Source organism: Saccostrea cucullata, unplaced genomic scaffold (genome assembly GCF_032062105.1).
Source record: "Saccostrea cucullata isolate Sc308-1 unplaced genomic scaffold, CSIRO_AGI_Scuc_v1 ctg1876, whole genome shotgun sequence".
In the NCBI taxonomy this organism is placed as follows: Eukaryota; Metazoa; Mollusca; class Bivalvia; order Ostreida; family Ostreidae; genus Saccostrea; species Saccostrea cuccullata.
The window spans coordinates 237888-265000 of NW_026929714.1; the positions used below are offsets into that span (position 1 = coordinate 237888).

Here is a 27113-nt window from a genome sequence, read left to right on the forward strand (position 1 = left end):
TGGTGGTACCCAAAGAAAGGTTTTGTCACTTGGAATACACATGTGAAATATGAAAGTCATTGCTCCACTAAATCAAAAGTTATGAGCAAGGTTAAAGTTTTTGTGACGGACAGACAGACTGACTGACAGACTTACAGACTGACAGATGAATGAGATTTAATGTTCCCTCGCTTTCGGGGGACAATAAAGCATACAGACGACACTGTTTGTTGGAATCAAAACCAATTTATTTAATACAAGTAATGGTTGTTTGTGTATTCAACTTGTGTACCAATTTTTATTTATAATGGATCAAAAAAATAAGAGAGGAAGACTGTTTTGATAAAATCTCAAAGAAAATTCTATTTTTGATGCCTTTTGTCAAAACAAAAACTGATATTATCTTTTTATCTTAATGTAGTCTAGTTCTGTAATACGTCCTATCAAAACTGGATCAAATTGTTGAAGGAATAGCATTTTGAAATTCAAAAGTTAAGATTTTAAAATTATGTTTTGTAGGAGAAAAAACTGTAAGACATAGTTATTCACTGAAATACCTAACCCCCCCCCCAAAAAAAGAACTGAATTACTGTAAAATTGCACGTTTTCATGGGGTCAATTTTTCAAGGTTTCCCTTTGAGGGAAAAAAAAAAATGATTTTTGGGGATTGATTTTTTGGTTGGAGAAAGTTAGTAATGGACCAGAAGTTTTGAATTTTGTGGTGGTCATAAATTCACAGGTTTCTCCATATCTCACATAACAAGAGATGTTTGTAAAACACTTATGCCCCCCTCCCCCCAAATTGGATTTTTCTTAAGTCCAAAAGTGCATAACTCTGTCTAAAATGGTGCAATCATACCCAAAACAAAACTTGACTCCGATATTCAGCTGAAAAATCTGTATACTAAATTTTATTTCATTATGTGCAACCTCTGCAAAGAAAATGAACGGAAACTGCAAATAATTGGAATTTTTCTAAGTCAAAGGGGCATAACTCTGACAAAAAAATTGTGATCGAACCCAAAACAGAACTTGTCCTAGATATTCAGCTGAAACATCCGTATACTAAATTTCATTTGAATATATGCAATCTCTGCAAAGAAAATGAATGGAAACGGCAAATAAGTGGAATTTTTATAAGTCCAAGGGGCATAACTCTATCAAAAAAGGTGCGATCAAACCCAAAACAGAACTCGACCTAGATATTCAGCTGAAACATCTGTATACTAAATTTCATTTCAATATGTGCAACCTCTGCAAAGAAAATGAACGGAAACTGCAAATAAATGGAATTTTTCTAAGTCCAAGGGGCATAACTCTGTCAAAAATGGTGTGATCGTACCCAAAACAGAACTTGACCTAGATATTCACCTGATAAACCTGTATACCAAATTTCATTTCAGTATATGCAGCGGTTGTAAAGAAAATGAACGGAAACTAAATGGACCGACAGACCGACGGACAGCAGCAAAGCAATATGCCCTCCCTTCTTCGAAGGGGGGCATAACAAAATAAAATTAAACCCCATTAAAAATGACTGATTTCATGGTATACAAGTGTACATCATACCAAAGTACACACACGTTTCCAAATTAAAACTTGTCCTCTCACCTGTCTGACAAGGTTCTGTACCAACTTCTCCATGGTGAAGGCGATGTAGGCATGGATACCGTACATCTCTCTTAGCTGGTCCTCATACTGTGTAGATTCTAGGTTCCCGTCCAGCAAACTCTTCACCATCTCCAGGAAGTATGGATAATACTCCTCTGGCTCAATCTCGCCTGTAACCATGGCAACAATCATAACAAATGAAAAATTTAGAAACTCAGTATTATAAGACTAAAGCTTTTGTAAATATTGTCATAACTGCAAATTCATGTAAATTACTGTACAACTTTCCCTCAACTAAATATGAAAAAAGGAAGGGAGGGGGGTTGTATTGACTGTACTGTGCATGCATAAACAAGAGATGTTTGTAAAACACTTATGCCCCTCTCCCCCCAAATTGGAATTTTTCTAAGTCCAAAAGGGCATAACTCTGTCTAAAATGGTGCGATCCTACCCAAAACATTTCTTGACCTAGATATTCAGCTGAAAAATCTGTATACTGAATTTCATACACAAAACAGAACTTGACCTAGATATTTATCTGATATATCTGTATACTAAATTTCATTTCAATATGTGCAACCTCTGCAAAGAAAATGAATGGAAACTGCAAATAAGTGGAATTTTTCTAACTCCAAGGGGCATAACTCTAACAAAAAGGAAGCGATCATACCCAAAATACAATTTGACCTAGATATTTATCTGATATATCTGTATACTAAATTTCATTTCAATATGTGAGTCCAAGGGGCATAACTCTAACAAAAATGGTCTGATCGTACTCAAAACAGAACTTGACCTAGATATTCAGCTCATAAATCTGTATACTAAATTTCATTTCAATATATGCAACCCCTGCGAAGAAAATGAACGGAAACTGCAAATAAGTGGAACTTTTCTAAGTCCAAGGGGCATAACTCTGTCAAAAATGGTGTGATCGTACCCAGAACATAAGTAGACCCAGATATTTACCTGATAAAGCTGTATACCAAATTTCATTTCAGTATGTGCAACGGTTATGAAGAAAATGAACGGAAACTAAATGGACCGACAGACCGACGGACAGCAGCAAAGCAATATGCCCTCCCTTCTTCGAAGAGGGGCATAATAACAGATATAATGTTTTACAGCTTAGCATATAAGATTTCCCCTAAAGACTTCTTAAGATTACTTACTTGGAGCTTTGAGTCTGAGGGCCACTGCAGTAGATTCCTTTCTGTCTTTTCTACACTGCGCCTCCTCTGCGGCAATTTTAACAGAATACGTGTATATCTTGTACAGGCGTTCACAGAGAATTTGATGGAGGCGGAAAAACAGATACCAATTATTGTTTACAAAGAATAGGGAATAAACATCATCCTGTAAATTCATAAAAAGTAAGGTTCAAGAAAAAGTTGCAACTATGTGCATGAATTATATAAGAAACTTTTTGACCACAAACTACAACACTGAAGAAATTCAGCAGTAAAATCTTGTGCAAAATTCTTTTTAATTCATTCACAGATTTTAGATTTTTTAAAAAAAAAATTCATATAATCTTACATCCTCCATGTCGTCGTCGTTAGTGTTTTCCTCCTGGTCACCGTTGACAAGAGCCGAGTCGGCAGATTTACTCTCATCTTCTTCCTCCATTTTTATCTCCGGGTCAATCTTCTCCTCTTTGACCTTCACCTCTTCACCCTCTTTTCCATTTTTCCCTGAACTTGCAGATTTGTCCTTATCCAATTCTCTCTTTTCTTCTGCTTTTGGCATTTCCTTGTCTGCATCATCAACATCCATATCATCTACAACACATGTAATCCATTTGTAAGGCTGAATGAAAACTACAGTACAAAACAGAGAAAAATATTTTTCGCAAGTACTTAGTATCGAGAATGAGTTCTTTAACGTCAAATCGCGAGAATAATAAATAGCAAATTGATGTTTTTGTTCAAGAGATTTTCCATAGATTTCAGCACCATATACATGATATACATAAAGGCAAAATTTTTTTTGCTATGTGGAGTTTCTAAATAAAATAAAAGCATTAATTAATTCCATGCGTATATTTGACAATCTACAGTAAATTATATAAGTAAATTATTATTTCAATCTAATTAGCAAATAACTTTTCTGAAAAAAAAAATATTGATTTTTCAATTATACATAATTGTCTTTGTTTTGAATACTGAATACTAATACTTAGGTTAGGATATTTGGATATATGACAACGTATTACATGATTACAATCCTAACAGAATTAAGGGGGCCGACTATAGTTTTATTGTGTGAAAACTATATTAGCGAAACTCTGCATTTTTATACCATATATAATTACCTTCCAGGTAATTTTGAGGGACGTCTCAAAATACAGGTACATTTACTATAGGATTATATAGGAAAATGCCAATTTTTAGCACTTTAAAGCAAATTATACAAATACTACAATAGACATTTTGTTCAAACTATAATATTTGATGAGTAATACTATATTATACAATATATGTAAGAAACACAAAATTCTATCGTCTTGTTACCAGAGGGGGCATCTCAAAATGCAAAAAATTAGCAAATTTTACTATTTTTATAGAGTATTACAAAATATGGCGTACACAATGGATTCACATGAATACATAATTAAACAAGAGGCCCATGGGCGCTCACCTGAGCACTGTGGCTAGGCAAAGTATAAATTGGTTTATTATTGAAAAGGTTAAATCCAAAAGTAGTCCCATGAACAATCATGGATTTTCTATCTTTAAGAAGATGATTTTTAAAGAATTTTCCTATATATTTTATGTAAAACTTTGGTCGGCCATTTTGGCCTCGCCCTACCCACGGGGGTCATGATTTCAACAAACTTGAATCTACACTACCTGAGGATGCTTCCATATAGATATGATGAATTATGGCTTGGTCATTCTTAAGAAGAAGATTTTTAAAGAATTTTCCTACATATTTCTATGTAAAACTTTGGTCGGCCATTTTGGCCCCGCCCTACCCCCGAGGGTCATGATTTGAACAAACTTGAATCTACACTACCTGAGGATGCTTCCAAATAAATATGATGAATTATGGCTTGGTCATTCTTGAGAAGAAGATTTTTAAAGAATTTTCCTACATATTTCTATGTAAAACTTTGGTTGGCCATTTTGGCCCCGCCCTACCCCCGGGGGTCATGATATGAACAAACTTGAATCTACACTACCTGAGGATGCTTCCATATAAATATGATGAATTATGGCTTGGTCATTCTTGAGAAGAAGATTTTTAAAGAATTTTCCTATATATTTCTATGTAAAACTTTGGTCGGCCATTTTGTCCCCGCCCTACCCCCGGGGGTCATGATTTGAACAAACTTGAATCTACACTACCTGAGGATGATTCCCCATAAGTTTCATCTTTCCTGGCACAGTGGTTCTTGAGAAGATTTTTAAAACATGCCACCAAATTTTCATTAATTGCCAATTATCTCCCCTTGAATGAGGGCGTGGCCCTTCATTTGAACAAACTTGAATCCCCTTCACCCAAGGATGCTTTGTGGCAAGTTTGGTTGAAATTGGCCCAGCGGTTCTTGATAAGAAGTCGAAATGTGAAAAGTTTACAGACAGACAGACGGACGCCGGACAAAATGTGATCAGAAAAGCTCACTTGAGCCTTCGGCTCAGGTAAGCTAAAAAATGGAAATATTCTCAAATTTTTATGTTTTAAATTTCAAGAGCGTTTGTTTATTACTTTTTCTTAAACAAGAGATGTTTGTAAAACACTTATGCCCCCCTCCCCCCCAGTTGGATTTTTCCTAAGTCCCAAAGGGCATATCTCTGTCTAAAATAGTGCAATCGTACCAAAAACAGAACTTGACTTAGATATTCAGCTGAAACATCTGTATACTAAATTTCATTTGAAAATGTGCAGAAAATGAATGAAACGGCAAATATTTTTCTAAGTCCAAGGGGCATAACTCTATCAAAAAGGATGTGATCGTACCCAAAACAGAACTTGATCTAGATATTTATCTGATATATCTGTATACTACATTTCATTTCAATATGTGCAACCTTTGCGAAGAAAATGAACGGAAACTGCAAATAAGTGGAATTTTTCTGAGTCCAAGGGGCATAACTCTGTCAAAAATGGTGTGATCACACCCAAAACAGAACTTGACCTAGATATTTAGCTCATAAATCTGTATATTAAATTTCATTTCAATTTGTGCAACCCCTGCGAAGAAAATGAATGGAAACTGCAAATAAGTGGAATTTTTCCAAGTCCAAGGGGCATAACTTTGTCAAACATAGGTAATCAAAGATTACAGAGCTCACCTCAACGAATGTTGTCTTTAAGTAAGGCAAAGTCACACAATTAACCAACAAAAAGTGTACATTCCAAAAATGAAAATATTTAAGCAATTTTGATCTGATACTTTGAAATAGACCTACATAAAAAATTTAAACAAGTTCTTCTTCATGAAAATGTAATCAAAATCCAGCATCTGAAGCAAATTTGAGAATTTTCATCTCTTGATGAAAACTTTAACCTGTTCACTCAACCGGAAAATGTAGGTCAGATTCAGCATCCGAAGCAAGCTCGGTAGTATGCATCCTTAGATGTATCATACATGCAAGTTTGGTCAACATAGGGCTCATAGTTACTTAGAAATGAAACCTGCACCAAAACTTTAACCTGTTCACTCAACCGGAAAATGTAGGTCAGATTCAGCATCCGAAGCAAGCCCGGTAGTATGCATCCTTAGATGTATCATACATGCAAGTTTGGTCAACACAGGGCTCATAGTTACTTGGAAATGAAACCTACACCAAAAACTGCACCAAAAATGTTAACCTGCTCCAAAAACATTAACCTGGTCATTCCTTTGCTGAAATTGCAGCATCTGAAACTTTGACTGGTACAATGAAACACACTAGAACCATCTTCCATGCATGTCTAATCAATATAGGACATAGAAGTACTTAAAAAGAAAACTGCTCCAAAAAACTTAACCTTAACCTGGGATGCCGACACCGACACCGAGAGTATTACATACTGTAAAACAACTTTTATTCGCGACTACTTTATTTCGCGATTTATCAAGGATGAACTAGTTCACGACGATTAATTTTCGCGATCAAACCTTTTTGGATTTGTAGTCAATAGGCACAGAGACTTACAGGACCGGTTCGCGGCGAGAAATATTCGCGATGAAGACGCTCTCGCGAACTTCGCGAAAATTTCTCGCACGCGAATTAAAGTTGGTTTACAGTAAGCTCACCCAACTTCATTGAGGTGAGCTAAAAATGGTGTGATCGTACCCAAAACAGAACTTGAACCTAGATATTTACCTGATAACCCTGTATACCAAATTCCATCTCAGTATGTGCAACGGTTGTGAAGAAAATGAATGGAAACTAAATGGACCGACAGACCGACCGACAGACCAACGGACAGCAGCAAAGCAATATGCCCTCCCTTCTTCGAAGGGGGGCATAATAATATTTTTATTACCCCATTCTTTAAGAGCTATAGATTATCATAATGTCAAAAACACACTGCAACGACATCAACCTACCTATCAATTGCAAAATCGGTTAAAAAATCAGTTATATCAAATTGTTATTACATTTTTATACCTATAACTTCTTAATTTTGTTTAATTTTAATAGTTAAGCGAAAAAAAGTTGCATTAAAACAGTAAATACGCTTCATTTTACTATGATGCGCAAAATATTGCGCAATGGAAACTATAGTCGGTCCCCTTAAGGATACTTTAGAACGAGTAAGAGTTATCTCCCTGTACCTTCTTCTTCGTCGTCACTCATTTCCTGTCGCGGCATGAAGAACAGATCCGGTATCAGCTGACGTAACAACAGCTTGATCTTATGTTTGTCATCTTTGTGAATTCCTATAAGTCAAAAATATTGATTTCTTTTTATATGAATTTTATGTACATGTACTTTATGACAATCTTTCTCGGGCTCATAAAAATGTTTTGCTATATTTTCTTGATCTCTGAAATCATTTTTGGAAAAACACCTCCTATTGAATTTTTAATGCAGTATGTGAAATCCTTTTTTTTCTTGGCTTTTCAGCTTTCAGTTGTGCAATTTACAAACACATAAGAAAGTAATAGTCAACCTTCATGTAAATACTTTTGATTCCTCATTTTCTGCCAGTACTTTATTTTGCAAATTGAATCTTGCACGTCAAATAACAAGAACAATAATTTGCTAGTTGATGGTTGACTAAGAGATTATGCATGGATTTCAACATAATGATTATAACATTAATTTAATTTGTGGGTGATGCATCTGGTGAAAGATGACCTCTAAATACTTGTGTGTGATTAGAAATCTACAGAAGGTTATTATCATATCAGTACTGACCGGCTTGTCTCTTCATGTGATGTAGGATGAGGGAGGCTGCGTCCTCGATGACAGACCTGTCCTTGTACACGTAACTCAGGTGGGGGTTAAATGCTTCAGCACTCTCAGTCTCCTGTTCTGACCGCTGTTATACAAAATATAAACAAACAATGGTGATATAAATTTAAAATTGATCATTTAACTTAATTTTCCTTCTCAAATGTCTTAAGACAATTACTCAAAGGAAAAAGAAATCTTTCAAGGACACTTTTATCAAAAATATGCAATTATTATTCAAAGAACTCTTAGTTTTTTCTTCATTAATTCTAGTATTACAGTGCAGAAGTAACAAATAACACTTCTGATCCAACTTATTTTTTTTCATCTGACAAAATGACAGAGTCACAAACCCTATTTTTTCTTCAAAGATTCCCAATTGTCCATTACCAAAATCAATACCGAGTAAATTCAAGTTAACCTAACTTTGAACTTTAACCTCAATATAACCTTTGACCCACCTCATCATATATAGTCTCTATCTCATTGAGGAGACCTTTAGATCTGATGGCCTTGACATCGTTTTGTTTGAAGTTAATTCCCTGATGATCCAGTGACTTGAGATAGTACTTCTCATTCTGCTCTCTCCAAATCTTGTTAAAGTTCCTTTGGGCCTCACGCCACTCCTCCTCCTTGGCCTTCAATCTAAAATTTCAAACATGAATTGTTTTGAAATGTAGTCAGAGTGCTGTGAAATCACTAATTTTTGTGGGAGTAATTTTCTTTGTTTTCATGGTTTGAAGAGACCAACAAATTCATGTCAACCATGAACTGTAAAATTTTACATACACAACTACTAAACAATTCTTCATCCACTAAATCCAATCCCCCCAAACAGTCAGGGGTGGTACTGAAATCAGTCATTTTTGAAAATGATGGATAATGGTCATTTCTTCTAAGTATATAATGTACACAATTTTCTGATTTTTGTAAATATGACGTCTTTTCATCATATTTTCATTCTCAAGTCAATTTTCCCATCCCATTTACTACAGTAATTAGATATAGTACACTATCCTGCCATAGACCCTTGTGTAGAGAAACATCTTGACAAGTAATTGAAACCAAAATAATTTAGTGCGCCCCGTAAAACTAATGAGATAATTAAGTGCGCCCAGACCTAACAATTTGATAAAAAATGATGAAAAACAGTCATTTTTAATATCAGAGATAACTCTATTTCTAAAATAAATTTCAAAATAGAAATGACTGTTTTTCATCATTTTACAAAAAAAAGCCGTCTTCGAAATAACCTGGGTGCCCCATGCCCGGGACCTGGCAAATATACCAGAGGGCATGTGAAAATTCTCAAATTATATGCCCGAAGGGCATGTGTGAATTTTTTTTTCGATTCACGATGTTTACTTGCCATTTCTTCTGTCATACCCCAGTTATTCGCGTAAACTGCTATGTAATTCAGTTCAGCTAAGCGAGCCAACAAATGACCAGCATGCGAGTCAAAAGTTGTGAACAAAAACACATAAGAAAATGACAGACAGGCAGACCATTGATTTAAAACTCTGAAAACAATTTAAACTTTAGATTCAGAGAATTTAAAAACAGAAACACTGTCCTTATAGTAAATATAATAACCTTATGTTTTTGATGCACAATCATATCTGCTATATGAATGAATTTTGAGTAGGGCATGTACAAATTTCAATGGGCTGGGTTAAAATGATTGGTATACATGCCCGAAGGGCATGTGCTGAAAAAGAATTGTTGTGAAGACTGAAAAAGATGAATTTCCATCATTATTAAAAATCAATTTAATGACTGAAAATCATCATTTTTAAAAATGATGGATTTCAATCACACCCCTGACTGCCAAATAGTGTTTTTTTTCTCTCAAACCATGAAACCTTTACCTCATGAAAATATGCAATTTTACAAAATTTAATGTTAAACAGGCACTCTTTTGTCTTCATTTCTTATTAGCTGTTTAAGATGTGGTACAAATTGGCAGGTTTCCAACAGATATCGGCCATTGTCTGGTATACTGCTGGTTACACAAAGAGATGCATGGAAACTGATCTCTTTCCTTCATAAATGAAATATTTTGCATCTAAAATTTCATTGAATAAACGTGCATAGGTGACATCCCCCTTGCTAACCTCTTAAATTATTATTTTTTTTATTTGGCCTTACCTCCTCAGAACTAGAGGTACTGCTACAACAGGGTTCTTCTTCAGACCGTCAATAATGTCCGGAGCTTTGTCTCCATATATTCTACAACAGAGAATGTTCATTTAACACAACTGTTATTAATACCCTGAAATGTGTAGATCTCCCCCTACCCCCTTTTTAAAAAACTCTACAGTTAAATAATATATTTGATCTCTTTCACCACCATCCCTTCTCTCTCTTTTTCTCATGAATTCTCTCTATTATCTAAATATTTATACAAATTAACCTTTGGAATGTGATGAAATTTATTAATCTGAAAGTTTGAAAATTCCCTACTCCCTTCCACACAAACATTCACTCCTCCCTAACCTCTGTATGGATTTCCTCTGTAGAACATCAGATGACCCGCCCAGGGAGTTGTCCAATCGGAATTTAGCAGCTTCCTCTGAGCTCATGCGACTCATTTTCTTCTGTACTGCCTCCAGGCAACGAATAGTGGCCAAGTTTGTCTCCACGACAACATCAAGCTAAAACAGACATGCTTCCGCGTCAACATAAATCACTTTAAATAATTTTTACTTTCCAATTTTCTTTTTCTGGGAAGCCTTTAAAGCTTTAAAGAAATAGTCAGTGTAAGTGCCAAAAATTTGTATTATATGCATATATTTTTTTGTTTTACATTCCCTCAAAAAAAGTACACATTTTATTTGGATCACACAAATTGCTGAACTACTAATTTAGACTATGGCCTTTGAAAAGTGGTGAAGAACTTTTTTTTGTACCAGTATAAACTAAAAATCAAGACCTCAGTTTATACTGACTCATTCAAAGGGCCTATTTATAACTGAACCCTGAAGCCCCTGAAAACCTACCTCAAACCTCTCGTCCTCACAGCGGTAGATATGCTCCTCGTACTGGGTTTTCCGTGACGTCACAAACGTGGAATCCTCGGACCAGGAAGGGAAGGAAACCCAGGTGTCATTCAGTACCTTTATAGGTAAACAAAGCTGATGTCAGTAACAGTTTACATTATGAAAGTACATGTATAAAAGATGGGACGGAAGAGGGAGGGGAGAATAAGCTAAAATAAAACAAATATATAATAATGCAAGTACTAATTGTACAAGATTTTTAGATCTCTATGTGTAAAAACAAAACCTCTTTTTAATTTTAAGTCTCTAAATACCGTAAATCTGGAAATTTTTAATGTAGATAAATTTTTAGCAAATTTGCGCGTGCCATGCATTCGCAAAAATATTTTTCTTAAAAATTAATCGACAATAAAAAAAAAATGTAAACAAAAAATTCCCAACGGCAAGTCACGAATCATACATGTAGCACTGTGAACAGTTGTCCGTAAGTAGTATTCATTAAGAAAACCTGTTTTATAAACCCGGCCTGTGGAGAACGGCTTCACTCACAATCGATATATTCGATTGAAAGACATCATGTCTATTTTAAATTATTTTACAAAAAAAGAGAGGCCAGTGCTTTTAAACACAGAAACGGACAACTCCATTGCTCGTCAACTAGTCAATGAAGAACTAAACGAAGTCTACAATGAAACGCCCAAGAAGAGAAAACGCGGAAATTATACAGTTTTAAGTGACGAAATGCGCGCCAAAGTGGCAAAGTTTGCAGACGAAAACGGAACTCCAAAAACATTGAAATATTTCGGTGATCTAAATTTAAAAGGAATAAACTGTTCGATATTTAAAGAAAACCTACAACTCTGTTCGGAAAAGAAAGCTAAACATGGATGTTGAGGAACTCCCAAAGAAAAAAATGGGGTCGGCCACTTATGTTGGGTGAGAGCCTTAACAAAAAAGTACAGGACTTAGTCACAGAAATCCACGACGCTGGAGGAATTATAAACAGTAGAATCACCCGTGCCATAGCAAAGGGAGTAATTTTGGCCGAGGACAGGACGCTCTTGACAGAAAATGGGGGGGAGCATAGAAATAACACGTCAATGGGCGCTTTCGATCTTGAAACGGATGAACATGGTGAAAAGACGTGGAAGCAGTACAGCAAAACCAGAAATAAAGAACTTAAATGAACTGAAAACAAAGTTTCATGAGAAAATCGATGAGCTTGTTACCAAATATAAGATCCCCCCACAGTTGATAATTAACTTTGATCACACTGGCGTTCAATTGTTACCCGTGAGTCGTTGGACAATGGCAGAGAAAGGCTGTGACAAAGTAAACATCGTGGGCTTGGATGACAAATGGGAAATCACAGGTAATGAAATGATTGGACATTAAAATTAAATAATTTACAAGTTAAATAATTAAATCAAATACACCTCTCAAATGCAATATACAATCTGTACATGACCGCACTTATTAGCATATTTCTTTTGTTCTTATATTTGTTGGTTTCATTAACACAGGTGTTATGGCCGGGGCATTGAGTGGGGATGTCCTGCCACCACAGGTCATTTACAAGGGGAAAACGGATTTGTTCCACGCCAAGTACAACTTTCCCGACGACTGGGATATTACCCATACTGAAAACCACTGGGCAAACAAGGACACAAGTTTCCGCTAACTGGATAAGATTATCGTACCATACGTTAGTAAAGTTCGCGACGAGCTCGATCTTCCCCTGCGCCAAAAAGGCCTAATCATTCTAGACTTTTTCAATGCACAACTGTCAGAAGAATTTAGAGACCGCATGAAAGAGCTTGGACTCGTATATGTGTATGTCCCTCCTAACTGCACCTCTGAACTCCAGCCAATGGATTTAAGTGTTCAGAAGATCGTCAAGGATCATATGCAAGATCGATTCGAAACGTGGTATGCGGAAAAGGTGGCCACCATACTCCAAGCCGGGGGTGAACTAGAAATAAACCTAGGGATGTCCGTTCTAAAACCGTTAAGTGCCAAGTGGCTCGACTCATCCATCGCCTATCTAAAATGAAATCCAGAAAAGGTGTTTAACGGGTTTAAGAAAGCCGGCATTTCTGACACACTGGGACTCTCATTTAATTTTTAAAGTGACTGTGTGATAGGTGCCTATCGTTTTAACAGTACGAACTTTTGTATTTAAAAGTCATAAACCATCTTTTATTTTGTGTTTTAGAATCATCTTGATCTATCTTTTAAACACGCATTTCACCATACATGTATGTTTTATTGTAGGCCCTAAGAACTGTACGTGATTTCATGCATGTTTTTTTTTTTAAAATGCTGTGTTTAATTTTTAATTTGGCTCTTATTACTGCACGGGTTTTTAATAAAACTATTTTTTAAAATTGTTTTAATAAAACTGTTTTATTTTTTCTATGGTTCTAAGTTTATTTCTATATTTGATTATCCAATACCGGTAGTCAAATAAATTATTTAAAAGTCGGGATCGTTAGTCAAAAGTCGGAAGTGTGAAGGTTATTGCGACCAAATATGTTACATCTTTTTGTGTTGAGAACTCATATTCTATAACATCTTATTGATATTTAATGAGAATTACTTCCAGAGCCGACAATAATCAACGATATCGGAAGCGGTGTAATAAACGATCTCCGAAGGTTAGCAAACACTCAAAATATAAAGTGATTGAATTATATGTGATTTAATTTTTAGCGCTGGTGACAATTCGCAAAAATTAAAAGCATAAAAATTAATCTATAGCTTTCTGACACAAATTCGCAAAAATAAATCGACGTAAAAATTTCCAGATTTACGGTAGTTACCTCTCTACAGAGTGGGGTCCGCCCTGAACACTTGGGCTGGGGGTAGGACTTGGGCAGTGCTCTGTAACTGGCTCCGTACCTCTTACATGTGGCATAGTCTGAAACAGAGGGAGGATCATTATAATTACAGGCTCAGCTTCTCCACAGTAAAACTTACTAACCAACATTGCAAACGAAGCTAACTCTGAAGACTATGATGAGACTTATATTACATCACTTTTTCTTATAAATATATGTCAAAGTTAGGTCAGAAACAATTTACACATTACAATACTGATTGTGTACATGTATTATATGACACAGCTGACACAATTTATTGGTAACATTTTGAATAAATTTGGTGTTATAACTTTATGTCAGCAGTGTAGTTTTTTGAATACCACCAAATGAAACAATGTTATACATGTTGATAATAACAGTGCATCTAATTTTAAATTCAGGATAACGCCATCATAAACATTGACCTTCAGGGCAATTAGAACAGTACAGCTGGTTTTAATCCAGGATAATACTACCATAAACACTGACCTATTTCCATGGCCAGCTCCCCGCTGACTCTCTCCTTCCCCAGGGCACCTTGGGGTACTGCCTCTGTGGTACCACCCGACTCCTTGTATCCCAGGAAATCCTTAAACCACTTGTACAACTCAGGGGACCTCCTGCAGAAGGAAAAAAAAAGTTTTTAAATATTGTCTTGTTCTAAAACAATTAATTTTTAAATAGATTTTAATGTTTAATCTCAGCATAAATACATTTAAATGTATTTAACTTTGTAAAATGCAACAATTCTATAATTAATTTCAAATAAAACAAAGATAACGGACTATTGACTTGAATATCATGATTTCATTAAAAAAATTCCAAGGACTATACTGTTTATACACATGTACACTGTATGCATAAATCAATATAAAACTGTTAAGCAGTAACTCACTGTAGGAAGGTCTGTACCAGCTGGACCAGCTCTGTACGGGAAATCACCTCCTGGTTAAACAGAACCAGACATCGCAGGAAATTCTCGTAAACCTCAGGGTGCTTCAGGAACTTCCTCACCTGAAGGAATAAGTTTTGAATTAAAATTAGTTTAAATTTTTTTTTTATTTTTCCCTCAAAGTCCTTTTAAAAAATTGTACAAAATTCTTAAATTTAGACCCCTTTTTTAAAATCGTAAATGTCTCCAAGTAGATGCATTTATAATAATATTCATTCTGTATTCTCTTTTATTTTAATTCTCTTTGCACTTTTATGAAAATGCATGAATTTTTTTAAATATATGTAAATAAATTTTTGTTAGCCTTGACCTTTTACCTGAGAAATATTTAAAATATCCCAATCATTTTAAAAGCAAAAGAAAATTTTAAACATGGCTCTGATATTCACATAACACTCACTTTATCAAAGAAGGCAAACTCATTCAGAGTTCCGTATCTTCCGGCCTCAGCGAGTGAGATGTCTTTCAAGGTTCCCGTTCTCTGTTTCTGATGAAAAAAAAATCAATAGTATGAAATACGGGTATCATAATGGTCCTCAAATCCTTTTGCTCAAATAAAAACATCAAAGCTTCAAATAAATTTAAGAATTTCATTTTGTCTACAAAGCAGAGCATCCCATAATAAAAAGCATTATTAATCCCAACATAGATCACACATGCATAATTTACATTATGAATGCACCCGCTCATCCACAAGTGCTATACTACATCCCTAGCAACTTTGTTTTTTTTTATTTCTACATAAAATTTTATTCATAAATAAATGTGAATGGGATTGGGCAGCAGGCAAAGCCTATTGAAGCCCTCATCCTAAACTGTGTAACTTTGTCATTCTGTTGGTGATTTCGGACCTCTTGTATTTTACTATCTGACAAGCCTTACCTTCTGTGGGGGCTGAGGCCCGCCTGAGGGTCGTCTGTGCTGATTTCCACTCTTCCCCATCTGACTTTTATTGCCCAGGGAAGGTTTCTTGACGGTAGAGGAGTGGTCATTTCTGACCCCCAGGGAGGAGCTGTCAGTCTGTAACATGTTCAGCTGTAAAACAAAATATTCAAGGTAAATTGTGTCTGAAGAAATTTTAATCATTTGATCTCAACATTAACTTTATCAACATTTACTATATTTCACCAAGAAGGGTAATATTCATGGTCTGCAATAACAATATCTCATATTATAGTGCAAAGACTTATTTGTATCCTTCAACGGATGCAGACAAAATAAATGTCATAAATTCCATTACTAAGGTATGTCACTCCATAAACATTTTCCACACAACACTTTCCCTGTACATAAAGTACAGTTACTGGACTTTTACCTCTTGTCTCATCTCCTTTTTACTTGTCTTTAACACCCCCCTCCAACCCCATAAGTTGACCTAACTCCTTAGGAGTTCAATTTCCATTTAAGATGCCACATCATGCTTAATACTTACATATCCTCCGTATGACGACCCATTGGCGTCGGGCAGAAATTGACCAAACTCGGCCAGTAAGTCTTCCTGGTTCTGGAACAGCTTGGCCACCTGGGAGTAGACCTCAGCCTCAGTCAGGGGCTTACAGCCAGGGGAGACTATTCCCTGTAGGAACAAAACAAAAGGGAGATCACTCATAATGATGATATTAATCCTGTTATTTATATGAATGCTGTAAATCAGGGCTTTCAAAATCTGCTGGTACCTGGTACATTTACCTGACTGTAATCAGAATTGTACCAACCAAAAAATATTCCATGAAGAATAAAGTGCCACGCCACAGCATGATACGCCCGTCAAAAAATTAAAATTAACTAAATGGTTTAGAGTGCAAGAAAATCATGTCAACCTTGATTCTAAAATTTCCATAATTTTTTCTATTCCTTAAAATATTTGTTTATCCATCCCCTGTGGTGTAGGCATTAATCATAGCATCATTGATAGATTTCTATACTGGTTGTATTAGACCTTGTCGAATGCCCATCATATTAAACAATATCAAATTACCGGTAGTCTTAAAAACTTAATCTATACCAAATTAATTTTGAAAAATAAAATGCTGGCCATCAAATGACATATGCTATATAACTGACCAGCAGTTCTTACTCTAATTCCCAAAGGGTAACAGATAAGAAGATGCTGGCTAGCCTCCCTAAATTGAACTCATTAATTAATCTTTGACTGGATGCTTGTCTACTCATGAATGAATCTGAACTCGATCTCTACCATAAAATATTTTTAAAAATATATAAAATACTCAATGATTTTTTTTTAACATTTAATGACAGAAAGATTTAAATATGGGATTTCTATGGAAAATGGACATGCTGACTCCAATCCATTGAAATTAGTTTTTTAGATTAATCATATTATATAATATCATATGAGTTTATTATGCAAAATCAAATTAGTGTTAATTACTTTTCATCAAATTCATTTAAATTAGGCTAGCCAACAAGAGCTATTTTTAATCCACCAGGCTTACCCATCTGCCCAATTCCCAAAGGGATATTATAGATAACATCGATGCTCTCCAGTTTGCTCCTCACACTAAACTCATTAATTTCTTTCTAATTTGACATGCAACTTTCTGTTATCAAAACTCTTGACCAGTGCTTGATAATTACACTCATGGGAGACATGGGATTTCTCTAACATACATTATATTTGTTATAGATTGCTGTCAAGTATATGCTGAAAAAAATAAGTATTTTCTTGATTTAACACTTTTTTAATAAGGATACAAATATATTTTTACATTTTTTAGGATTATGAAATTCAAAATTTAAAAAACTTAGTTTTTTTTTAAAATTCACTTAAATTAAAGGTCACAGTGACCTTGAAATAGGTCGCGACACACCTTCTACCCAAGATGTATACATTTCCCAAGTTTGATAGTTCTAGGTCTAATAGTTTACAAGTTATGAGCCGGACAGGATTTTTCCATATTTGGCCATAGCATCTTAATTAAAGGTCACAGCGACCTCATTGTTTTTGTGTGTACATAATTTTTTGTTTTTTTTTATTTTCTTTTCCTACTTTTTGTGCGCGACACATCGTCTACCCAAGAAGTATCAGTTGACAAAGTTTGATAATCCTAGGCCTAATAGTATTGAAGTTATGAGCCGGACAGGAATGGACAGACGGACGGACGGACATGAAGCCTATAACATAATACGTCCCGTCTTAAGACGGGCGTATAAAAATTTGAAAAAATTTCATTTTAAGTAGAAATTACTCAAAATGATGAAATAGAATTATTTTACTGACTGCTGTAAATAATTCACTGATACACACTTCTTTGAGGTTCCGTTGTTCCTTCTGGTAGGTGTGTAGAATCTCCAGGAACGCTTTATAGATCTCTGGTTGGCCTTGGAAACGATTCTGTAAACAAGACAATACTAAGAATGTATTAATATTAGTTATTTAATAGTAATTACAGCAATTTTCGGTTGAAAGATTTGTCTAGTTTTAATTTCAAGCAAAAACCACTTTACAGTGATTTGGGTCTGGTTACGTGATCTATTCCCAAAATGAAAATCAGCTATATTTCTCAATTATTTCCTCTTTCTTTTTCTCTAATAAAGTTTCAAGTTAGACTATAAATTCATTTTTAAGAGAAATATTTTTTCAGGGCTCTATATAAACTTTTTTTTTTCTACTTGTCCATTCGGACAATTGACCAAGACATTTACTTGTCTGAACTTCAATTTCACTTGTCTGAAAATTTTTCAACAAAATATCTTATATTCTGTCAATTTAAACTATTACAGGTGTATATAAGTCCAAATCATATTTGCTTTATCAATTCCTGTTGTTATACAAATATAGGCCTATTTCAAACTGGCAAATGTCTTAAGATCCATGCCTTGCACAAATTTTGTAAATATTGTGCGTAATTTTTTTTTCACTGGTACCGAACAAGCGTTAACGTTGACGCCTTTTTTTTTGTATGAAAAATCCCTGCTTTCTTTGGACTCTGAACTCATCTTAAAACGGTCAAGAATGAATGCTTACATAAAGAGCTGTAGCTGAAAATATGTAATCTTACCTAGTTGATGGCGTGATTAAATTCTACAGGTTGAAATCTTACCTTGATTTTGTTGACGTAGTTGATGGCGTGGTTGAACTCCACCGGCTGTCCGGCCTGGGGCTGCTGGGGCTGGGGTTGGTGGCTCTGGTTGGTGGCTCCCATCGGCTCTGATCCCCCACGGTGGGGCGACTGATGGTAGGAGTGGTGGGAGGACCCGTGGGTGGGGGTGCTGGGCATGTGGGCCGGGGGTGGGGTCGTCTTCTGGGGCAAGGAGAACATGTCTAACTTATGCCCAGGCATTGGCTGAAAACAATTCAGTGAACCGATATAGAAGTTAGATAGTTAGATTAAATATATATTCAGAGATAGTTACAGTATTTATTTTGAGAATTTTGTTATCAATTGCTAACAAATTAATGATATTTCTCAAGTGTACAAAATGTATACATGGGCAGCATGATTGGGGTGTTTGTAGGGTTTTTAAGGGGTTTTCCACAGTTACATGTAGTTTTATTTATAGACTTACCGTGGCGGAGGGCAGCATGATTGGGGTGTTTGTTGGGATACACAGTGTCTGCTGACCCGGCTGGTGGACGCTGATCTCATTGGCCTGGACCTCGATCTTGTAGCCCGGGGGAAGGAACGTATTAAAGCCCACAATCAGGTCAGGATGGCCTTTGAACAAGTTGGACACTCGATTGATAACTCCTGGGGTGTCAATTCTGAAAAAGAAAAACATTAGCTGTATAATTAGATTATAGATTCCCACAGCAAATCGGGATTCTAAAAATAGATTTTCAACAACAACTAGCTGCAGCTAATGAGAGCAGCAGGTGTTTGTGTTAGAGAGTATTCTAGGTCAATTATAAATAAACTTCAGATGGGAAGATTAGATCCGCCTAACATGCTTGAACATATATTCATATGCAGTAATTGTACATCGTACAGGTATTTAATCAAAAATTTCTTTAAAAGCATGAAGGCATAAATAATGTTACAGTATGAAATTTTATACAGTTTTTACCTCTTAAGTTTATACAATCACTCAAACCAAAGCATTTTTTGCTAGAACTATTATATTTGGCGTATGGATCACCTTGATGAATGCGTGAAAAATTTTACAGCTCTGAAACGGCTATGTCGACAGGGAGTATCTCGCTACGCGAGCCAACTCAAAAAAAATGTTTAAGTTAAAGATCAGTATCTTGATCATTGACACAGCGAACATCTCAAATACCACTGATGTGTTGAAGCCATTTGGAAGTCCCAACCATTTTTCTTTATGCATTGTACCCTAAATATCTCAAACAGAATTACTTTGATGAATGGCTCTATATAAAGACAAGGAATCAAATATTTTTAAGTACCGAAATGCAATCCAACTGTCTTATCCGTGTGGAAAAGTGATCATCAAATTCTCAAAATGCAATATAGTCTACAGACTGTTAAGTTGGTAGTAGTACTTACGTTTGTGACTTGAACTCTTTCATGATGTCCAGGAAATCATTGTAGACCTGGGGCTGGTTCCCGAACTGTAGCTTGACTTGGTCGAGATAGGACAGCGCGTCTTCTACCTTCAGTCTCTGGAACTGCTGCTGCTGCTGACCCTGAGTGGTAGCGGAGTGGGCCTGAAACAGAATATATGCTAAAATTACAGAATTTAGTCAAATAAGGCCAAATGGGTACTGAAAGAGATTGCAGGATGAGCTTTGCCTGAAAACACAGGAAATAATGCAAAACCTAGACCAAATGGGGCTGGAAAGGAAAACATGAAACTGGGTGTGGAAATGATCATAGGTTGAATTTTAAACCTTAGCTACAAGGAACCATAAAGGTCAATGCATTGAAACTATCATAAATAGTCTAAACCTGCTTCAAATTAGCCTGAAATAGGGCACGTATATCTTGTCACAAGAAGCAAAATTTGTGGGAAATCATTATTGAAAGCAAGAAACTCAAAATACTTCACACAGTTATCACTTTTGAAGAGGTGCAATTCTAATCAATTCATTGTGAAAAGAAAAAAAAACAAACTTCAGAATAGCTTACCTGCGGGGGTTGCCCCTGGGAGTGTGCTTGCTGGATGGAGGGCTGGGTTGACCCTTGACCTGTCGGTGGACCGTGGTGACCGGACAATGCTGGATTCGGTTGGTGATGCATTCCGCTTGAATGAACATGTGACTGTGTAGTCCTGAAAATATTTATTCAGAAAGAGCTTTCCATAATTGAAAAAGAAGAGGACATTATAAATGTAGAAGGGTGTCTTGGGTTTCTTCCCAATTAAGAGTTGAAAGGGGGGGGAGGGAGGGAGGGGGCAAAACAATGTGGCGGAGGAAAATGCCTTTATAGGTGGGGGTGGGAATTCCCTGGCCTCTTAAGGACAACACTATTATTGAAATTAATCACTGAAATATTACTGATTTTACTGCATATTTATAAAGTGTTTCTTTGAAACATTTTATAAATATGCTTTGCTCTTGTAGATTAATTGTAATTTTTCTGAATCGGTGTAAAATGTTCTTATTATTGAAAATAAATTATCAAGTGCTGCCATTACGTACGGGAAGCTGTGCATAGGAAACTGAATTTGTGCCAAGTTTTCTGCCGCTCCCACTGGTATGTCAAATCGCTGTTGAGCTGAAGGGGCGATAACTCTGGGATACTGCGACTCCCCTGGGGGAACTCTCCTGGGCTGCTGTAATATTTATAGTAACATGCAACGTAAAATGGTTGACCCATTTTTTACAAGCCATATATATATCAAAATGTTGAAAAACAGATTTTTTTTTTTAATAGTTAGAAATCAAACAATAAGATCTGACATCCAAGTTTGTTTTAATATTTTTTTTTTAAGGCATAATAAAAAAGCTGTGTCTACTGTCAAGAGGCAAAACTTAGGAGGAAAAAATGTAAGATGCACACAACAAATAATTTTTTTGAATCAGTCTTTAATTTTTTTTTATTTGACCTTACCGTATTCATGAGCTGCCCAGATTTTCAGCAGGAAAAAGAAGCTGATCCTGAAATTTAAAATAAAATGCGTTCAGTGTCAGGTGCAAGTTTAATTTAAAAATAGTTTTGTTAAGTAGTGTGTATATACATTAACCCTCTGACAAACTTTGACATGCACTATGTATGGGAACCTATCACCCCTTACATCAAACTTAGACTGTCCCAGTGTACACAAAATAGTCGCCATTATTCCCGCTGAATTTGACTTCGGCATGTTTGCCAAATTCTCCCGAACCAACGTCATAAATGCACAAGCAGCTGGTGCACTGTTTAAGATTATGACAAAATGAAATATTTTACATGAATAAGATAAAAAGTAAACCAGAATTTAAGCAGAAATTTGTAATAAACTGATCGGGGAGTTCAAAACATGCCATTCGGAACTTAGCACCAAGGAGTTCCGATACACGTTTCGATTTTGTCGTAAATTATATGAAATTAACAAGAAGATCAAGACACAATGTAATTTTTTCTGATGAATAAAACCAACTGAATCCTTTTCATAGTTTTACTGGAAGATAAAATGTAGTTTTAACATGAAACTTGTTGCAAGTTCCAAGCTAAAGCAGACAGCCGCTTGGGCGAGTCCATTTTACCTTCCATAGACCATAACACAAGAATTTTCTTAAGTCCTTCTCAAATCTTAGCGTACAAGGCATAATACTACAAAAATATTGTGTTCATGAATGTTGTGAATCAGTTTTTACATGTATCAAGAAATATAGTTATGTAAATTAGCCGTAAAATGAGAAATTCCAGGCCACTGTTTGGCAACAAGACGACCTATAGGTTGTTAAAAATCAACAAATATTTGACGTGGGGAAAATGACAATTATATGAGTAAAAAGTGGCGATTGCATAAAATAATGGTAGAAAGATGATACAAGGAATGTGTAAAATAAATATATTACATCTTACCTTCGTTTTAAACACCGATGATCGCGATTTTTGTCGGATTGTTCTTCTGGGATTCCCTTCCGAATATCAATACAAACTTTTCTATTTTTACACAATCGTGATGTCAGAAAGGTTTTTCCATGCTCGTCCAATGAAAATCGTCGTTGCAGGCGTTTGAAAGGTGGGCAACGCTTTTTTTGTCTTCGACTTCCGCTAAAGAAAAAGAGGCGGATCTCAAATGTAAATGAGTAGACTCAGTAGTATTTATGACGGTCACCCAGTTTGTACTTTTTAATAAGATACCCATTGCTCTACAGTTCAAGATAACTTTATACAGTATCGACATTTTTTTTCTTTTTTTATAAAATTGGGCTCAAGATTGCATAACATTTCACGAAGTGAAAGTAGAATAACATGCGTTGACTGTGCAATCATCATTTATCATGTCAGATGTACTAGGATCGGGACCCTCATCAGCTTGTGACGAAACTGGGGATAAAGCAAATACAGGTGTTTATTCATGTTGTTTCTGAATTATTTTTATTTGATTTTCATCTAAAAAAAAAAAAAAAAAAAAAGAGCCGCATGTAACTGTACAACCAAAAACCCTAAATTCTCAGTTTTTAGGGCATCTGTCTAAGAGCTCTAGGGGTCAAGACTTAAATCCTTGTATTTTCTGCTAACATTTAAAAAAAACAAACTTTTTTTCTAATGATATGCTTACAGGTGATGAAGATGGAGATAGAAAATTTTCAGCTGCTCAGAAAGCAAGAGTTGAACGAAATCGTCAAAAGGCTTTACTGCTCAGGCAGTCCAGGCTAGCTAAAAAGCCTTACACCGCCACAGATCCAAAGTAAGCACTCTTAAATATGTGTATATAGGAATTTAGGCTGGACTGTGGGCATCGGCCAGGATAGTTCAGTGGTTAGAGCACCTGACTAGTACTACAGCTGGAGTCCCAGGTGCGATTCCTGGTCCAGCAAACTATTTTCTTTGCACATTTATCCTTTCTGACTACATAAGCTTTACTTCTCAGGCAATCCAGGCTAGCTAAAAAGCCTAAAACAACCACAGATTCAAAGTAAGCACTGTATATACTGTTAAATAGGCTTTACTCCCCAGGCAATCCAATTTGCAAGCAAGCTAAAAAGTTTTACTTCATTGAATGACCAGATTAGCTAAAAATCCTTACACAGGTTCAGAGTCAAAGTAAACACAATGTATTGTCAGAGAAAATCAGTACACTGTATATGGTACATGTACTATTAAAATGATTTGAAAGGATTCCAAAATTACATCAGTAATAAACTAGAAAATAACATCAGACCAATCTGCTATACTTGTATATTTTCAATCATAGTGAAACTGACTGAGGGCTTTGACATCTCCAAGAGCTCAAGATTTTGCTTTGGAAAGCAAGGATGCAGTAGAGTCAGAAAAGCCAAATTGCTTTCAATATTGATGTATCTATTATATCGATCTGTCAGTGTTATAAGTAGACTTAAGTTTGATTTGTTTTAGTGGTGAGACTTACTCATATAACTTATCTGCTGTAGACAGAAGGTGACACGCACCATCGATACCGGGGCAGGCTTCTTCCTGGAAGAAGAGGAGGAGGAAGAAGAAAAGGCTAAAAGGGCAGCGGTCAAACATCCACTAGGTAAGGTCAAGGACATGAGTTCAGGGTTAAGTATAAACTCTAGTAAATTTGAAATTTTCACCTAAAATTCTTGGATTTTTACAATAATTATAGTATTGATTTTCTTCATTGGACACATTGCCCCCCTTCTAGAAAAATGCTTTTGCTCACATGTTCTTTTTCTCATTTATTTAGTTAACTTTGTTCCAAGTTTATTTTACCTTATTGATAATTTGTTATTTTCACAGATTTATGATGGAAAATTAATAAAATTGTAGAAAAAAGTAACACACTATTCTTGCAAAGTATTTTTTTTCATAATCCACAAATTTTCAAAAAAATGATCATGATGTAGCTACTGTGAAATCACTAAATTTTGTGGGGGTTTAATTTTTGTTGTTTTCAAGGTGTGTAGAGACCCATGAATTCATGTCCACCACGAAACGTAAATTTTCTGTGCACAACTATTGAGAGTTCTTCATCCATGAAATTAAATACCCATGAACCAACATGTTTTCCTCGAACCACAAAAATTTGACCCCAGGAAAATATGTGATTTAACAGTATGACTTTTACATATGGAAATTCCAAAGTTTGGAAAATATGTGCATTATACTGTGGGGATATATTGAGCCTTGTTTAATATGTGATTCCAGTTATCCTTCATCTTTTATTTGACTGTTTTGATGTTCCACCTTTATGTTTTACATCAATCCAGGTCCTGTGTTGGAGTCGGATGCTTTGCTCTGTGATGACTGTGGAAAAGAATTCATGGACTCCTGGCTCCTGACAACCTACAATGTTAATGTGTGTGATGTCTGCAAGTTAGTATCTATAGCCACAACACATATATTTAGTTAAAAAAGTTTCTTTCAAATTGTTAGATTAAATCAGAAGGGATAAAAAATTTCATTACAAAGTATTAGCATGGCAATTTTAATATACATTAGATTTTCAACAGCCCCCCCCCCCCCCCCCCCTGTTTGCCTTGTTAGAGGATGTATCAAACTGCAGTATAATTTGAGAGATCTGAAAGCTAATATTACATGTACAGTTTATCTGGAGTGGAATATTCATTCAGTATATTCATGCAGTCAAACCTTTTTATCTCAAATTCAATGAGAACCAAAAAAAAAAAAAAAAAAAAAGATAAGTTCAAGATATCTGAGGATTCCAAAGGTATCCAGGGTAAAAAGACTATCCTTCCAAAACTAATTGACATACCCATAGTATTCAAGATATCAGGTTTGAGATTAACGAGGTTTAACAGTACAATCTACAATAAAATACATATAAAGTAGAGAAAGCATATGACTTTTAAATTAATTTACTATAATATATAATTTTATGGAAAAATTTATGAATTACAGTAACTGTTAAATTCTATTGTAGAGAGGACACAGAGAAACACCCTCTGGTGACAAAAACAGAAGCCAAGGACAGATACCTACTAAAAGATTCAGATCTAGAAATCCGAGATCCACCCCTCAAATTCATCATCCGCAAAAATCCCAGGAATCCTCGGTGGGGAGACATGAAGTTATACTATGAACCTCAGGTCAGTTGCCTTTTAGTGTCATGGCGTTTGGCCCAAAATAAAATTTTATTTTTGGTTTTGTTTTGTTTCAAAATTTTTATTTTAATAATTAAAATTTTTTTAATATCACACAAAATTGACACAATTCCTCTTAATTCATGAAATTTTACATCTTCCTTGAATGAATTTGCTTCATTTTATAAATCCATGTAGTTAATGCAATGAAAATTGATGTTTTTTTTTTTAAAAACTTTTAAACCTCATTTCACATAACTTAATTAGTTTGTCAATGAATGAATTAATATATTTTATGGCACTTACATAGAGTTGTCTCCCTTTACGCATGTATAAAATTACACTGTGTATGATTTCAACAGGTATATGACCGAGCTATGGAGGTGTGGGGGTCAGAAGAGGGACTGGAGAAAGCACATGATCAGAGGTCCACAAAGAGGGAAACCGCAAAACGAAAAAAGTTTGACAAGAAAGTCAAAGGTCAGTGATGGAACGCAGAATTGTAAATAGATGATGCAAAAACATTTTCATTATATTCATTAATTCATTAAGACATTCATTCATTAATATTTTTGAATTTAATTATCAAATATTTACTCTATGTATTTATTTATTGATTGATTGTTTACAGAATTACGACTTGCAGTCAGAAGCAGTTTAGTGAAGGTGAACTCGGGACCACACGAGCATGAGTACGGACCCGAGTCATATGACGGGGAATCTGATATGTACAGCGTCGCGTGTGAATGTGGCCATGTCAGGACGTACGAGAAAATGTGAGATAAAAACAAACTTGTGGGACAAACTGATTAAATGTGAATACAAAATGCAGTGTGGATCCTCCTTGAATTATTTATTGATTTGTGAAATTGTTTGAATCTCACCTTTGATCAAAAAAGAAGTAATTGTTTGTTGATATCATGTAGTAAGGATCTTTTGTGTGCTAATGTCAACAGTACACTTATCAAAAGGAATTTTATAATAAGTTGCAGTTAATATTGTCATTTTGCCCTCCTTCAAAGGCATATTGCTTTGCTGCTGTCTTTCGGTCGTTTGAACTACTGTGTCCATCAAGTTTACATTCATTTTCTTCGCAGAGGTTGTAGATACTGATTCAGAAATGAGATTTGGTATAGAGATTTATCATAAAAAATCAAGGGCATTTTTTTTCTGGGTAAGCAATTTTTAGCTCACCTGAGCTGAAAGCTCAAGTGA

At 35.4% G+C, this 27113-nt stretch overlaps 3 protein-coding genes across 5 annotated transcripts in view; 2 read left to right on the plus strand and 1 right to left on the minus strand.

Annotated features, from left to right (window-relative positions):
* LOC134282003 (paired amphipathic helix protein Sin3a-like) overlaps window positions 1-22857 on the minus strand; it is a 41106-nt gene extending 18249 nt beyond the window's left edge. The window contains exons 1-23 of one of the 3 annotated variants that reach the window (XM_062764442.1): window positions 22729-22857; window positions 21772-21818; window positions 21360-21490; window positions 20848-20989; window positions 20266-20426; window positions 19325-19520; window positions 18859-19101; window positions 18063-18149; window positions 16227-16370; window positions 15677-15829; window positions 15195-15281; window positions 14738-14856; window positions 14332-14462; window positions 13804-13901; window positions 10982-11098; window positions 10479-10636; window positions 10131-10211; window positions 8444-8627; window positions 7947-8070; window positions 7361-7465; window positions 3130-3371; window positions 2763-2946; window positions 1591-1760 (exon numbers count right to left, since the gene is read on the minus strand). In XM_062764442.1, the coding sequence (XP_062620426.1) occupies window positions 1591-1760; window positions 2763-2946; window positions 3130-3371; window positions 7361-7465; window positions 7947-8070; window positions 8444-8627; window positions 10131-10211; window positions 10479-10636; window positions 10982-11098; window positions 13804-13901; window positions 14332-14462; window positions 14738-14856; window positions 15195-15281; window positions 15677-15829; window positions 16227-16370; window positions 18063-18149; window positions 18859-19101; window positions 19325-19520; window positions 20266-20426; window positions 20848-20989; window positions 21360-21490; window positions 21772-21780 (3066 nt within the window). In that variant the 5' untranslated portion in view covers window positions 21781-21818; window positions 22729-22857. Of the gene's footprint in view, window positions 1-1590; window positions 1761-2762; window positions 2947-3129; window positions 3372-7360; window positions 7466-7946; window positions 8071-8443; window positions 8628-10130; window positions 10212-10478; window positions 10637-10981; window positions 11099-13803; window positions 13902-14331; window positions 14463-14737; window positions 14857-15194; window positions 15282-15676; window positions 15830-16226; window positions 16371-18062; window positions 18150-18858; window positions 19102-19324; window positions 19521-20265; window positions 20427-20847; window positions 20990-21359; window positions 21494-21771; window positions 21819-22728 lie in introns of all 3 variants that reach the window. The other 2 variants (XM_062764441.1, XR_009995205.1) reach the window with 2 other exon arrangements.
* On the plus strand, window positions 11309-13487 carry LOC134281989 (uncharacterized). Its single transcript, XM_062764431.1, has 2 exons — window positions 11309-12353; window positions 12505-13487. The coding sequence occupies exons 1-2, from the start codon at window positions 12053-12055 to the stop codon at window positions 12660-12662; spliced, it is 459 nt and encodes a 152-aa protein (XP_062620415.1). The 5' UTR covers window positions 11309-12052; the 3' UTR covers window positions 12663-13487.
* Window positions 22858-22950: 93 nt separating the features above from the next.
* Window positions 22951-26889, plus strand: LOC134282004 (DNA repair protein complementing XP-A cells homolog). Its single transcript, XM_062764443.1, has 7 exons — window positions 22951-23217; window positions 23434-23560; window positions 24264-24367; window positions 25065-25170; window positions 25739-25904; window positions 26261-26378; window positions 26530-26889. Exons 1-7 carry the CDS (start codon window positions 23151-23153, stop codon window positions 26676-26678), a joined length of 837 nt encoding a protein of 278 aa, XP_062620427.1. The 5' UTR covers window positions 22951-23150; the 3' UTR covers window positions 26679-26889.
* The last annotated feature ends 224 nt before the right edge of the window (window positions 26890-27113 follow it).